Below are 13863 nucleotides of genomic sequence, written 5' to 3'. Positions count from 1 at the left end.
GTAGTATTACAGCATCTATAAAATGTCAATATAAAAGTGCCCTCCTAAAAAGTTCCCTTTAAATTTGTCACAACTCTGAAAATTGCTTTTACTTGTTTTTATTCATTCATTTAGTATTACGGAGTCGCTCTTGGGAATTTATGCCATTTCCATTCGTCTTTTTGTCACTTATCACCGTAAGGATGTTTACATTATTGTTTTACACATTAAAAGGGTTTTGCCATTACATACAATGGAGGCATATTGCTAGGATATGCCCCTATTGTCTGATAGGTGCTGGTCCCAGCTCAGGGACCCGCACCTGCAACGAGAACGGAGCGGGGAAATCAATGGAGGGCTCACTGCGCATGCGCAGCCGCCCTTCATTCATTTCAATGGGGCCGCCAAAAATAGCTGAGCACTGGCTCGCCTTTTTCCGTCTGCTCCATAGAAATTAATGGGAGCAGGGGCCGCACGTGCATGGTGCGGTTCCATTCACTTGTATGGGAGCAGTGTGGAGCAGTGCTTGGTGGTGGCCGGACCCTGGGAAATCCGGGAAACCACAGCTCTCCCCGGCTTTATTCTCCTTGTAGGTGTGGGACCCGCACCTATCAGACAATGGGCGCATATCTTAGCGATATGCCTCCATTGTATGTGATGGGAAAACCCCTTTAGATCTGGTTTTACTGGATCTTTGTCATCTAGTACAGTAAGGGGCTGTTCACGTCTCCTTTTTGCTGTACGTCAAATGGATATGTTTGTAAACAGAAAAAACATTTGACTGTCACTGTTTACATTTCTGCAGGACAGAATGATGTAGCATACAGCGGTTTTGTGTCCAGAAAAAATAAAACATATAGAAACTTTTTTTTTTTTTTACATTGCAGCGAATGGGAGATGGATTCAGTTAAACGTATCCGTTTTTATCCAGATACTTCCTTTTATACACTTCAAATCTTTATTTCAAAAAGGAAAAATTTCACATTGTATCCGATATTTTTTATTGTATGTGTAAACGTATCCGCTTGTCAAAAGTTAAACAGCAAGAATTTTATTAACTTCTGGGTCCAAATATGAACATGTTAGTGTTTTTATGATGTCATGGTTGGTGGTGGTCCAACCAAGACCTCCAGATCTGGTCATTCTCTTTTGAAATTAATGGGAAGGAAGCTGCCAGCAATGGTCGGACCCCCAAAGATCAGTCTTTCATGACCTGCTGCAGTAATAGCCTGGGCTCACAGGGAATTGTTAGTTCCAGCCATCACGGACATTGTACTGTAGTAGTTTGGATATCGGACTGGCGCACGTTATATGCCAGAAATCTGTTTTAAACTCTGTCCAACAGAACGCTGTCATGTGAGAACCCACAATATACAATACTTGGAAAGAGGTTAGAACAATTTTACCATCAAAAGAACTTGGATATTGAATATATTGAGGTGTTTCATTATAGAATGAGCGATGTCCGCACATTCTTCTGGTCAGGGGGCGTTTTAATATTTATATAAAAGCCAAATATAATTAGAAATGTGACCCAGAGGTACAAATATTAGTTTCTTGGCATTAGCACTAGCATCGAATCCAGACTGCAGACACATCTCGCCAGCAGATGTTACTTCTTGGGCGTAATAATTCCTTCGAGCTGTGCCTGTGATAGAAAGCAATATTACAGTCATTACATACAAAGCCTGAGTGCACGGATATGCAAATGAAAAATATTAACAATGTGAAAGTAACAGTGCCACTGGATTCTTCGCATTGACTTCTTTACATATTGCAGATTTGGTCAGTATTTGGAAGCAAAAATGAGGCATTAAGGCCTCTTGCACACAACCGTATGTATTTTACGGTCCGCAAAAAACGGATCCGCAAAAAAAAAAAGGGATGACATCCGTGTGCATTCTGTATTTTGCGGAACGGAACAGCTGGCCCTCTAATAGAACCATACTATCCTTGTCCGTAATGCAGACAAGAATAGAATATGTTCTATTTTTTTGCGGAACGGAAATTCGGAAACGGAATGTGTATGGAGCACTTTCCGTTTTTTGGGCCTACCCATTGAAATGAATGGTTCTGTATATGGTCCTCAAATAAAGAAAAAGGAACAGACAATGAAAGAAAATACGTTTGTGTGCAAGAGGCCTAAGGCCTCTTGCACACGAACGTTTTTTTTTTTCCATTTATGTTCCGTTTTTTTTGTGTTCCGTATAGAGAACCATTAATTTCAATGGGTCCACAAAAAAACCCGGAATGTACTCCGTACAAATTCCGTTTCCGTATTTCCGCTCAGAGATAGAACATGTCAATGGGGCTGTAAAAAAAAACTGAACGGTTATGGAATACATCCGTATGTCTTCTGTATCCGTTCCGTTTTTGCAGAACCATCTATTCAAAATGTTATGCCCAGTCCAATTTTTCTATGTAATTACTGTATACTGTATATGCCATGCTTCCGTTTGCGTTTGCGATCTGCAAAAAACAGAAACAAAACGGAACGGCAAAAGGGAACGGAAGCGGACCAGAAACAGAAACACTACTGAAACAAAAAACTGAAAAACGTATCCATTTAAGACAGATCACTAAACACTGAAAAAGCTATGCGGCCGTGTGCAAGAGGCCTAACACAGATGTATACCGTAAGTGCATGTTTGCATGGAGTATTTTCAGCTCTGATAAAAACCTAATTTGGAATCCGCATCAGTTTTTTTTCTCATGTATTTTTTTCTGACGCATTTTTAATGCATTTTTTTTGTGTGTTTACAGTTTGTCCGCTACTAATTCCTCAGCATATCCCACTGCAGGAACTGTTACACTGTGCTGATGTTTCTGCTGTGGGAATTCATGCGGACCCACCCTAGGTTTAGCGCCTACGGCTTTGTGAGGGGCCCGCGCAGTAGCCATGGCAAAAATGGACCTGTACTTTCGTGAAAAACCACACGTCAAATACCCTCACTGCAGGAACTTGAAAATAATTGGAGATGATGTGAGAGCAGATTCGGCTCGGTTTTAGGGCTCGTTCACATGAACGTGTGATACCCGTCGTCGTATTGTGGACCGGATTTGCGGATCCGCAATACACGGGCACTATTCCATGGTCACGGATGTGGACCTATTCATTTCAATGGGTCCACAAATCCGGAGATGTGAAACGGAAGAACGGAACACTACGGAAGCACTAGTGAATGGGTCTGCGATCCCCATGCGGTTGCCCCACGGACGAGCCCTTAGGCATTGAATCTGTGATGAAACCCACGCTGAATATCCACCGTCAGAGAATCCCCTACATCTTCCATTATATATTCTGTGTTTGGGTTCCACTCCTGATTTTGGCTTACAAACACTGATGTAAAATTCTGACCAAATACTACAATGTATAAGTAAGGTCTAAGGCTACTTTCACATCTCTGGTGATAACATCCGGCAGGCTGCTCCAGCAGAGAACAACCTGCTGGAGTTCATCAGATCCGCCGATTCCCTATTGACTATAATGGGGACTATTGCTTGATTTTATATTGTGCATTATTGTAACACTTCTGTCTTGAGAAGTTGCTCCATTTTCTACCCCACCACTTTACTGGAGTGAGGCCTTATTCAAACGATCTCTCCTCACAGCCGAAGCCCCAGCAAAAAATTGCATTCTCTGACCTGTTATAAAGTACATGATGTAAACTGTAGTGAATGTATCTTCTTACCAGTGTCTGTATTTGTGAGTTATTCCCTCCCTTCTGATCCTCAGCTGTGTCATGTGACCAGCAATCAGAGTTTCCAAATGACACAGCATATTATGTGAGGAAAGGCAGTCAGTTCCTCTATGTATTCCTATGGGAGCCTTAATGTCAGTCTCATAGGAATGAAGATAGAAGTAACTGACTTCCTGTCCTGTGTCAGTTGGAGATCAGAGTGCTGGTCACATGACACAACTGAGGATCAGAAGGGAGGGGATAGCGCAAGGATACAGTCACTGATGAGAAGATTACATTCACTACAGATTACATCATGTACCTTTCTAGCAGGTCAGAGAATACATTTTCTTTGTCTCTCTCCAACAGTAAGGGGAGGCAGTGCTCTTTATTGGCGCTTTTAACTCCTCATTTTAGTGAACTCAATCAAAACCTTTCATATGTCACTATGACATACCAAAAGTTATTTTTTCTTTACGTACTGGTACACTTAAAAGATTTAGTCGACATTTTATTTCATTTCTCTGCTAAAACATACAACTGAAAAGATTTTGTCAAAAAGATGCTCCTGTATCTCGATACAAAGTTGTTCTGGCGCCCCCTTGTGTTCTTTTCCTACCCTTTTAGAACATAAATGTTTACGTTACTGGTCGTCATACATGCTATTGTCGCACAACTTGGGTAGCAAGTAAGAATTGGTGCTTATTTTCACCAGCACTGGGATACCTTTGGTGGACTTTCTTAGAGGGATTGAAAAGAACAGATTGGGGGATCGCAGCAATATCTGGTCACAGGTTTCCAACTGGAGTCTTGTTAGGCTTTGTGCGACATTACTCCCTTTACACTGTTTGGCCGCATTTTTTACATAGGTTCTGTTGCTGTTTTTAGCTTCAGCCAGATGTTTCTATAAAGTCTTTGGTAATTCACTGAAACGTCTGCATGCATTTTTGTAATTTTTTTTTTCAGAACACAGCAAATTCTGGGTATGGTGTTTTTCTGGCTTTTTCCTCCCATAGATTTCTCTAAAGGGCGTGAAGAAGTCCCTGACCAGAAATGGTCAGATATTAATCTTCTAAATTGCCCTACATATGGAGTAGCACATACTAAATTTACTGTCCTCCACACAGGACCATCTATCCACACAGTCAGCTGTATTTACCTGTACATACGGTACCTGTGTCAAAAGCTGAGGGCAAGGACCTCAAAGGTAGTATTTTCCGAAATACTGCCTGTACCACGAGCCACACAAGAAAGGCAGCGGGAGATTATGGAGATTAACAAGTGGCTCAAGAACTGGTGTAGGAAGGAGGGGTTTGGGTTCCTGGAGAACTGGGCCGATTTTTCTATCGGCTACAGGCTCTATCGTAGGGACGGGCTGCACCTCAATGGGGAAGGGGCAGCTGTGCTGGGGAGAAAGATGGCTAGAAGGTTGGAGGAGTGTTTAAACTAGGGACTGGTGGGGAGGGTAATTACGTTATAGGACGGGAAGATAGTGCAGATAGAGACCGGGGGCAAAGTAATGGGACTGGGGGAGGAATGGAAGGCGGGACTAGAACAGTTCAGAAGGAAAGGTGTAGGGTAAAAAATATACATAAACCTCTCAAATGTATGTATACTAATGCCAGAAGCCTGACTAATAAAACTGGTGAACTGGAATTAGTGATGTGTGAGGAGAACTATGACATAGTGGGAATAACTGAGACATGGCTGGATGATAGCTATGACTGGGCGGTTAATGTACAAGGTTACAGTCTGTTTAGAAAGGATCGTCAAAACCGGAGAGGAGGAGGGGTCTGCCTCTATGTAAAGTCCGGTCTAAAGCCCACACTCCGCGAAGATATAAATGAGGGACATGAACATGTGGAGTCACTGTGGGTAGAGATACATGGAGCAAAAAACAACAATAAATTACTAATAGGAGTTTACTATAAACCACCTAATATACCAGAGTCCACAGAAAATCTATTACTAAACGAGATAGACGAGGCGGCAAATCATAATGAGGTGGTTATTATGGGGGACTTCAACTACCCAGATATAGACTGGGAAACGGAAACTTGTATATCTCATAAAGGAAACAGGTTCTTGGCAATAACCAAAGACAATTACCTCTCCCAACTGGTTCAGGACCCGACTAGAGGGACGGCCATACTGGACTTAGTATTAACCAATAGGCCTGACAGAACAACAGACGTGCAGGTTGGGGGACACCTGGGAAATAGTGACCACAAAGTAATAACCTTCCAATTATCATTCAAAAGAGCGTTTCTACAGGGAGGAACAAAAATACCAAACTTCAAAAAAGCTAAATTTAGCCAACTAAGAGAGGCCATAGGCCAAACTAACTGGGACAAAGTCCTCAAAAATAAAAATACAGCCACAAAATGGGATATCTTTAAAAACATCCTAAAATCTCATTGTGAGAGGTACATACCGTATGGTAATAAAAGGTTAAGGAATAAAAAGAAACCAATGTGGATAAATAGAACTGTAACGAAAGCAATAAATGACAAAAAGAAAGCATATCATTCACTGAAACAGGAGGGGAGCACGGAAGCACTGAAAAACTATAAGGAAAAAAATAGAACATGTAAAAAACAAATAAAAGCGGCCAAACTAGAGACCGAGAGATTAATTGCCAAAGAGAGTAAAACTAACCCTAAAATGTTCTTCAATTATATAAATGTTAAAAAGTATAAATCTGAAGGTGTCGGCCCTTTAAAGAGTAATGAGGGGGGAGTCGCAGAGAGCGACGAGGAGAAAGCAAAGCTGTTAAATATTTTTTTCTCCAATGTATTCACTGAGGAAAATAAATTGTCAGATGACATGCAGAATGCAAAAATAAATCCCCCATTAAAAGTGTCCTGTCTGACCCAGGAAGAAGTACATCAGCGACTTAAAAAGATTAAAATAGACAAATCGCCAGGACCGGATGACATACACCCCCGTATCCTAAAGGAATTAAGTAATGTCATAGCCAGACCCTTATTTCTGATATTTGCAGACTCTATACTGACAGGGAATGTCCCACAGGATTGGCGCATGGCATATGTGGTGCCAATATTCAAAAAGGGGCCAAAAACAGACCCTGGAAACTATAGGCCGGTAAGTTTAACATCTGTTGTGGGTAAACTGTTTGAAGGTTTTCTGAGAGATGCTATATTAGAGCATCTCAACGGAAATAAGCAAATAACGCCATATCAGCATGGCTTCGTGAGGGATCGGTCATGTCAGACTAATTTAATCAGTTTCTATGAGGAGGTAAGTTCTAGACTTGACAGCGGCGAATCAATGGATGTCGTATATCTGGACTTCTCCAAAGCATTTGACACTGTACCACATAAAAGGTTAGTATATAAAATGAGAATGCTCGGACTGGGAGAAAACATCTGTATGTGGGTAAGTAACTGGCTCAGTGATAGAAAACAGAGGGTGGTTATTAACGGTACACACTCAGATTGGGTCACTGTCACTAGTGGGGTACCTCAGGGGTCAGTATTGGGCCCTATTCTCTTCAATATATTTATTAATGATCTTGTAGAAGGCTTGCATAGTAAAGTATCAATTTTCGCAGATGACACTAAACTGTGTAAAGTAATTTACACTGAAGAGGACAGTATACTGCTACAGAGGGATCTGGATAGACTGGAGGCTTGGGCAGATAAGTGGCAGATGGGGTTTAACACTGATAAATGTAAAGTTATGCACATGGGAAGGAAAAATGCAAGTCAACCGTACATACTAAATGGTAAAACACTCGGTAACACTGACATGGAAAAGGATCTAGGAATTTTAATAAACAGCAAACTAAGCTGCAAAAACCAGTGTCAGGCAGCTGCTGCCAAGGCCAACAAGATAATGGGTTGCATCAGAAGGGGCATAGATTCCCGTGATAAGAACATAGTCCTACCACTTTACAAATCGCTAGTCAGACCACACATGGAGTACTGTGTACAGTTCTGGGCTCCAGTGAACAAAGCAGACATAGCAGAGCTGAAGAAGGTCAGAGGAGGGCATCTAAAGTAATAACTGGAATGGGGCAACTACAGTACCCTGAAAGATTATCAAAATTAGGGTTATTCACTTGAGAAAAAAGATGACTGAGGGGAGATCTAATTACTATGTATAAATATATCAGGGGTCAGTACAGAGATCTATCCCATCAGCTATTTATCCCCAGGACTGTGACTGTAACGAGGGGACATCCTCTGCGTCTGGAGGAAAGAAGGTTTGTACACAAACATAGAAAAGGATTCTTTACGGTAAGAGCAGTGAGAATATGGAACTCTCTGCCTGAGGAGGTGGTGATGGTGAGTACAATAAAGGAATTCAAGAGGGCCATGGACGTATTTCTGGAGCTTAATAATATTACAGGCTATAGCTACTAGAGAGGGGTCTTCCTCTGGATCAACTTGCGGGATAACAGGCCGAACTGGATGGACAAATGTCTTTTTTCGGCCTTATGTACTATGTTACTATGTTACTATGTTACCTCCATGAAGTTATATGGGGCAGCGCACGTGGCTGGCCACAGCCCACAAACCTCCTCCCTACCACAGATCTACTAGTAGGAAGGAGCAAGCCCTGTTTCAGAGACTGATGGGATCCCAGCAGCTGGACACCCGCCAGTCTAATATCTTTTCTTTGGACAGATGTGTGTAATCTGGAGCTTCATACTCAATTCTGCACTGTTCACAAGTACTTCTTCCTGGCCTAATTATTTCTGTACAGACACTTTAAAGGGCATCTGTCAGCAGTTATGTACCTCCGAAGCTGCATGTGCACTAGGCAGCTAAAGGCATCTGTGTTGGTCCCATGTTCATATGTGCCCTCATTGCTGAGAAAAATGATGTTTTAGTATATGCAAATGAGCCTCCAGGAGTAATATATGCAAATGAGCTTAATATACGCAAATGAGTTTAATATATGCAAATGAGCCTCCAGGAGCAACAGGGGGTGTTAATATATGCAAATGAGCTTCTAGGAGCAACGGGGGAGGGGGGGGGCAGATGCTTATAACCTAAATTCTAGAGCACTGCCACCAAATATTAGCCCACTCCCAGAACGTCTCTGGTGTTTCGGACGCTAGAAGATTGTGGATGCAGTACCTCTCTATGTGCACCACAACCATATCTAGGCACTTGGCATTTCATCCTGCAACTTAGTGCATAAGAAACATCTGAAGAGGTGATTTTGATTTCCTTTCTGACTTATATAGAAAACACGGAGTGAAATCTACGCATGAAAGCATAACAGTTTTCTTATGTCGGGCTATGCCCTCAGTTGACTTAAAATTCTGCTATTGGAAAATAAAATGCTTGGCATTTTTATGGAAAAAAAAAAAGAAAAGATGAAAGATGGGGAACATTTACTACAGTAAGTTGGCTTTGTTCTCGGTTTAAGGCATTTGTATAGATATTGCTCATGGGATATTTATTGCAACAGGCGGACTGCCCTTTGTAGATGGCATTAAAATACAAGGGTACCTCTACACTGATTATTTAATGATTTTTAAATGTGCCCATATCCTTCATCATTGCCTTCTCTGTTAGACGGAGAGGGCAGTGATGAATATTTTGCAGCATCTGCACTACCATCAATATAAGGAATCTTATGACAGTCAGGAACCACGGACTTAATTAGGTGAAACAGAGCAATGATTTGTAAAGGAGATAGATCTACCAAATGGTGCCCAAACCAATGATGGACTACATGTCAGCTTTGCTCAACAAAGTGCCACCTATCACCACTTTCTATAGTCTAATAAAAAATAAAATATCTTGTCTCCAGGTCTTTCCTTCTGCGTGTTCTGTTGTCTCTTTCTCCCTAGCTGTTAAAGTGTGTCTCTGATTGTAAAAGCTTTCCATAAATCAATAGTACAAGTGAAGATAAGAAACCTTTGTAGACTTAGATAAAAATGCCTCTTTTTCATGTAGCAGCTCCCCCTTAAAGGACTTGTAGTCTAAGTGTTCTTCCAGCAGGGCTCTGTTTTCCTGGCTGGACCAGCAAGATCACATCAACATCAAGGGACTACTAAAGCCAATCAGTGGCCTCTTCAGTGCAACGCTGAGGCCAGTGATTAGCTTCAGCCAACGTGAGATGTCTGCAGCCAGGAAAACATAGCCGTTCCAGGAGAACTGGAGTGGAGGTGTGGGATCTGTCAGGTAAGTAATTATCTATTATTTATTACAGGTCGATCCTCTGAGTTGTCTGTTTTCCTCTTGAAACCAGACAATCCCTTTAAGGCTACATGGAGCGATTTTCTGCTGTGGATTCTACAGTGATTCCATGGTGGATTTATTAAGGAGTTTTCTGCAGATTTTCTGTGGATTTTACCCTATGCATTGCAAAGTATGTATATTTATGCTGCAATGCAGTGGCTAACTGAGAGATCAGGTTATGTGCTGCCTATAGAATTCCATAGAGGGAAGTAGGGGCAGGTGCAGGATACCAGCTGCTATGAGGTCTACCATACACTGCACAAAGCGAGAAGAGGAGACTCTGTTTATTCCTCTGTCTCCTTGTAGCATCCCATCACAACCAGCAGCAAGGAGGACATTATACAGCAGTCCTGAGCAGTGTTGCTGTGAATCCAGCTTTCTAGAGTCAGCAGTGTCTATCTGTCTCTGTGTCCCTCTAGCAGCAACTTCCTCCACCTCCTGTAGACTTTTATGAACAGCATGAAACTGGTTCTGTTAGTGAAGCTAAAAAGCTGTCTTTTTGATCAGCTATTTAGAATAAGTGAACATTTAAATGGGTTTTCCCACTAACAATACTTATCCACAAGATAAGCATCTGATCTCTAGGGGTCCAACCACTCTGGAACCTCCAGCCATCAAGAGAAAGGAGGTCTTGAAGAGCATGAGGAACTTCTGGACCTCTGTTCTCAAGACCACAGGGGGTTCCAGCAAGTATTGTTAGTGGGAAACCCCTTTTAAGGAGGTAAAGGGAAGGAGGAAAGGAAACTGATTTATGGAAAGGAAAATCTGAGGTAGATTTTAAGGGCTTCCTATATCAGTGACCATGCGTTCTATACAAGTCCAGTAGTAGCAATTGAAGTATTTCCTACATAAACTTAAATTCCGATGAGGACTACTATGTGGAATTACCCTGCAGGCTGATGCCCAAGGCAAAAGCTCGTTCATCCGGCAATACAGATTTTTAAGCATTCGTGCTGTCTAATCATGATCTGCAGCCGGCTTAGGGTACTTTCACACTAGCGTTTTTGTTTTCCGGTATTGAGTTCTGTCCTAGGGGCTCAATACCGGGAAAAAAATTGATCAGTTTTATCCTAATGCATTCTGAATGGAGAGCATTCCGTTCAGGAGGCATCAGTTCAGTCCCTCTTAAGTTTTTTGGACATAGAAGATACCGCAGCATACTGCAGTTTTCTCTCCGGCCAAAAATACTAAACACTTTCTGGAATGCCGGATCCGGCATTAATTTACATTAAAGTGTACTAGTGCTGGGTCCGGCATTAAGTGTTCCGGCAAAACGGATCCGGCTTTAAAATTGCGCAGACCTTTAAAAATGCAAAAAAAATATATAATACTGGATCAGTTTTACCAGATGACACCAGAGAGACAGATCCGGTATTTCAATGCATTTGTCAGACGGATCTGCATCTGGATCCGTCTGACAAATGCCATCAGTATGCGTCTGGATTGCTGGATCCGGCAGGCAGTTCCGGCGATGTGACTGCCTGCCAGAATCCTCTTCCGCAAGTGTGAAAGTACTCTAACAAGTTGTCAGTATGAGGAGGAGCAATGGCATAACTCATATACTGTGGAGGAGATCGCTGCATGCAGTAGCAGGTGTCCTCCGCTGACAAGAAAGTGATTGCTGGGAAGGAATACTCCCCTCCCGACAATCGTCTGCCTGATCTTTGAATGTAACACAGCCCTTACTTCTTTTGTTATTTTATTGCATTGAGAACAATTTATTTACAGAAAATGAATGGGTTTGGACAATTACTTTAACAGCACTAAATAACTGAGACTGCCCTCCTGATGATATTCACGTTGAGCTTCTATATCTTATAGATTAAACGAAGTCTCCCAAACCCTGGTGTAAATGAGCAATCAAAAGATAGCAAACGCAATACAGCATCTTATTTGAATTTAAGACGTGGAGAAAAGGCTCCTTTACAACTGAGCAGACTGATCTCCTCCGCAGTATGGGGAGGAGTGATTGCTAATGCTATCGCTCGCCCCATACAGGATCATTGTTTTCTGGCAGAAGAGCGAGTTTAGACAGCACGATCTACTGCTGGCAATAATCATTGATTTAGGTGTCCTCACCAAAGATCCTATTACCTGACAAACGAGCGTTGCGCTCGTTCATCTTGTAATCCGAGGCATCTTTTCACTGGTCGTTAACAATAATCTGCCGGAACATTAGGAAATCTAAAAGGGCCTTTAATCGTACAGTAAAGACATTTTATGCATGAAGTGAGTATGAAAAATCTGAAAAATGGCCATTTCTTACCTTCAACTGCTGGTTGGTCCGTTTCAGGAATTGTATTTCCTCCGCATGCTTCTTCTCTTCCACCTGCCGCCTCTCTGCCTCCCGTTTTTCAATGGCCTCGCACTTGGCTTTCTGTTCATTAACCTGCCTCTCAAGATCTTTCTTCTCCTGCTCCAATTCTGCAATCTGTAGACGAGAAATGATGACTTGTAAATGGAAATAAAGAGGAAACAATGGTAAACGACTAAATATATCCAACAAATCTCACATTAGTAGCACACGTTGGCTTTCTTGCCTGTCAATACTATTTTAGTAATCTTTTTATTGAGTTTTATATATCGTACAAATTTATGCAAACATGAACATGTATACATTAATCTGATCAGACAATAGATGTCAGTTGCAGGATGACAGGCCGAACTGGATGGACAAATGTCTTTTTTCAGCCTTATGTACCATGTTACTATGTTAGATAACAGAAATAAAACTGGACATACATATTAAGATGTATCCGGCTGAACCTGGCCATTTCAGTGGAATTGGCAGACCATTTCTAGTGTATGGGGACCTTTCGACTCTTCATGATGGCACATGTCAGACTGGAGAATGTCGGCTTTCTACATGCCCCATCCTTTTGTTCTCAAGGAAATAACCTGTCAGCTATCTCGTCTTCCACAAAGCAGCCATATAAAATTCAAGGGGTGGAATGTATTAACCTATTTACACCAATATTCTGTAGTAGAAGAGTCATACATTTAGTGCGACTTTTAGAATTTTCCACCACATGCCAAGTGGGTGGGGCTCAGCAGGAGGGGTGGGACCTTCACGGCCAGACCCATTTACCATGATTTACACAACAAACTGATTTGCTTTTCTGGTGCACAAACTGCCAGAAGATGTGCCAAATTTATGGGGTTCTCCGTGATTTTGATATTGATGGCCTATCCTCAAGATATGTCATCAATTTCAGATCGATGGGGGTCCAACTCCTGGCACCCCTGCCGATCAGCTGTATGAAGAGGCCGCAGCGCTCTTTGTGCGGTTAGGCCTCTTCCTAGGCCATGTGATATAATGTTCATGGGTCACGTGGCCTAGGTGCAACTCAGATCCATTCATGTGAATGAGGCTGAGCTGCAATACCAAGCACATCCGCTTTACAATGGATGGTGTTCTGCTTGGTGATCTGTGAGGAGCTCCTAAAAGGGATTGTCCCACACAAAATATTCTACAGTTTTCAAACCAGCACTTGGATCTAAATACTTTTGTAATAACATGTGATTAAAAAATGTAGTATAGCCAACGGGTTAGTCACTGAAATCTATCTCATAGCGCCACCTGCTGTTTGCCCATTTTGTAAATTCTGTGTCCCTCACTGAAGTTGACATACATGCCCAGTTCCATCCTCCTCTGCCACCAGCTGCAGCAGAAAGGGCACACTTCTTGAGAAAGTGCATGCCCTTTGAGCTTTCAGCTTGATATAAATCTATAGGAGCACTGAATGGGGAGATCTCTGGATCCATGTCAGGTACAGGGCTGGTTCGAGCTTTGTTAGAAAGAGACTGAACTATATGATATCTGATTTTAATTTTTTACATTACTCATGGGATAACCCCTTTAAAACAGTTGGACCCCCACTGATCTCATATTGATGACCTATTCTATGGAAATTCCTGAGAACCTCTTATAGAGGCCTGTGCCTAAATTTGTTATCTTACTCCAGCGCTCCTCTGATTTAGGG

At 42.0% G+C, this 13863-nt stretch overlaps 1 protein-coding gene across 1 annotated transcript in view; it reads right to left on the bottom strand.

Annotated features, from left to right (window-relative positions):
• Nucleotides 1–717: 717 nt before the first annotated feature.
• Nucleotides 718–13863, bottom strand: part of DNALI1 (dynein axonemal light intermediate chain 1) — a 36942-nt gene continuing 23796 nt past the window's right edge. The window contains exons 5-6 of the mRNA XM_044287279.1: nt 12147–12311; nt 718–1627 (exon numbers count right to left, since the gene is read on the bottom strand). Of these exons, the coding sequence (XP_044143214.1) occupies nt 1592–1627; nt 12147–12311 (201 nt within the window). The 3' untranslated portion in view covers nt 718–1591. The remainder of the gene's footprint in view (nt 1628–12146; nt 12312–13863) is intronic.

The sequence above is a fragment of the Bufo gargarizans genome, chromosome 3 (genome assembly GCF_014858855.1).
Source record: "Bufo gargarizans isolate SCDJY-AF-19 chromosome 3, ASM1485885v1, whole genome shotgun sequence".
NCBI classification, from domain to species: domain Eukaryota; kingdom Metazoa; phylum Chordata; class Amphibia; order Anura; family Bufonidae; genus Bufo; species Bufo gargarizans.
Note: the sequence above shows the minus strand (reverse complement) of the source record. Positions and strands in the feature narration are given on the sequence as shown.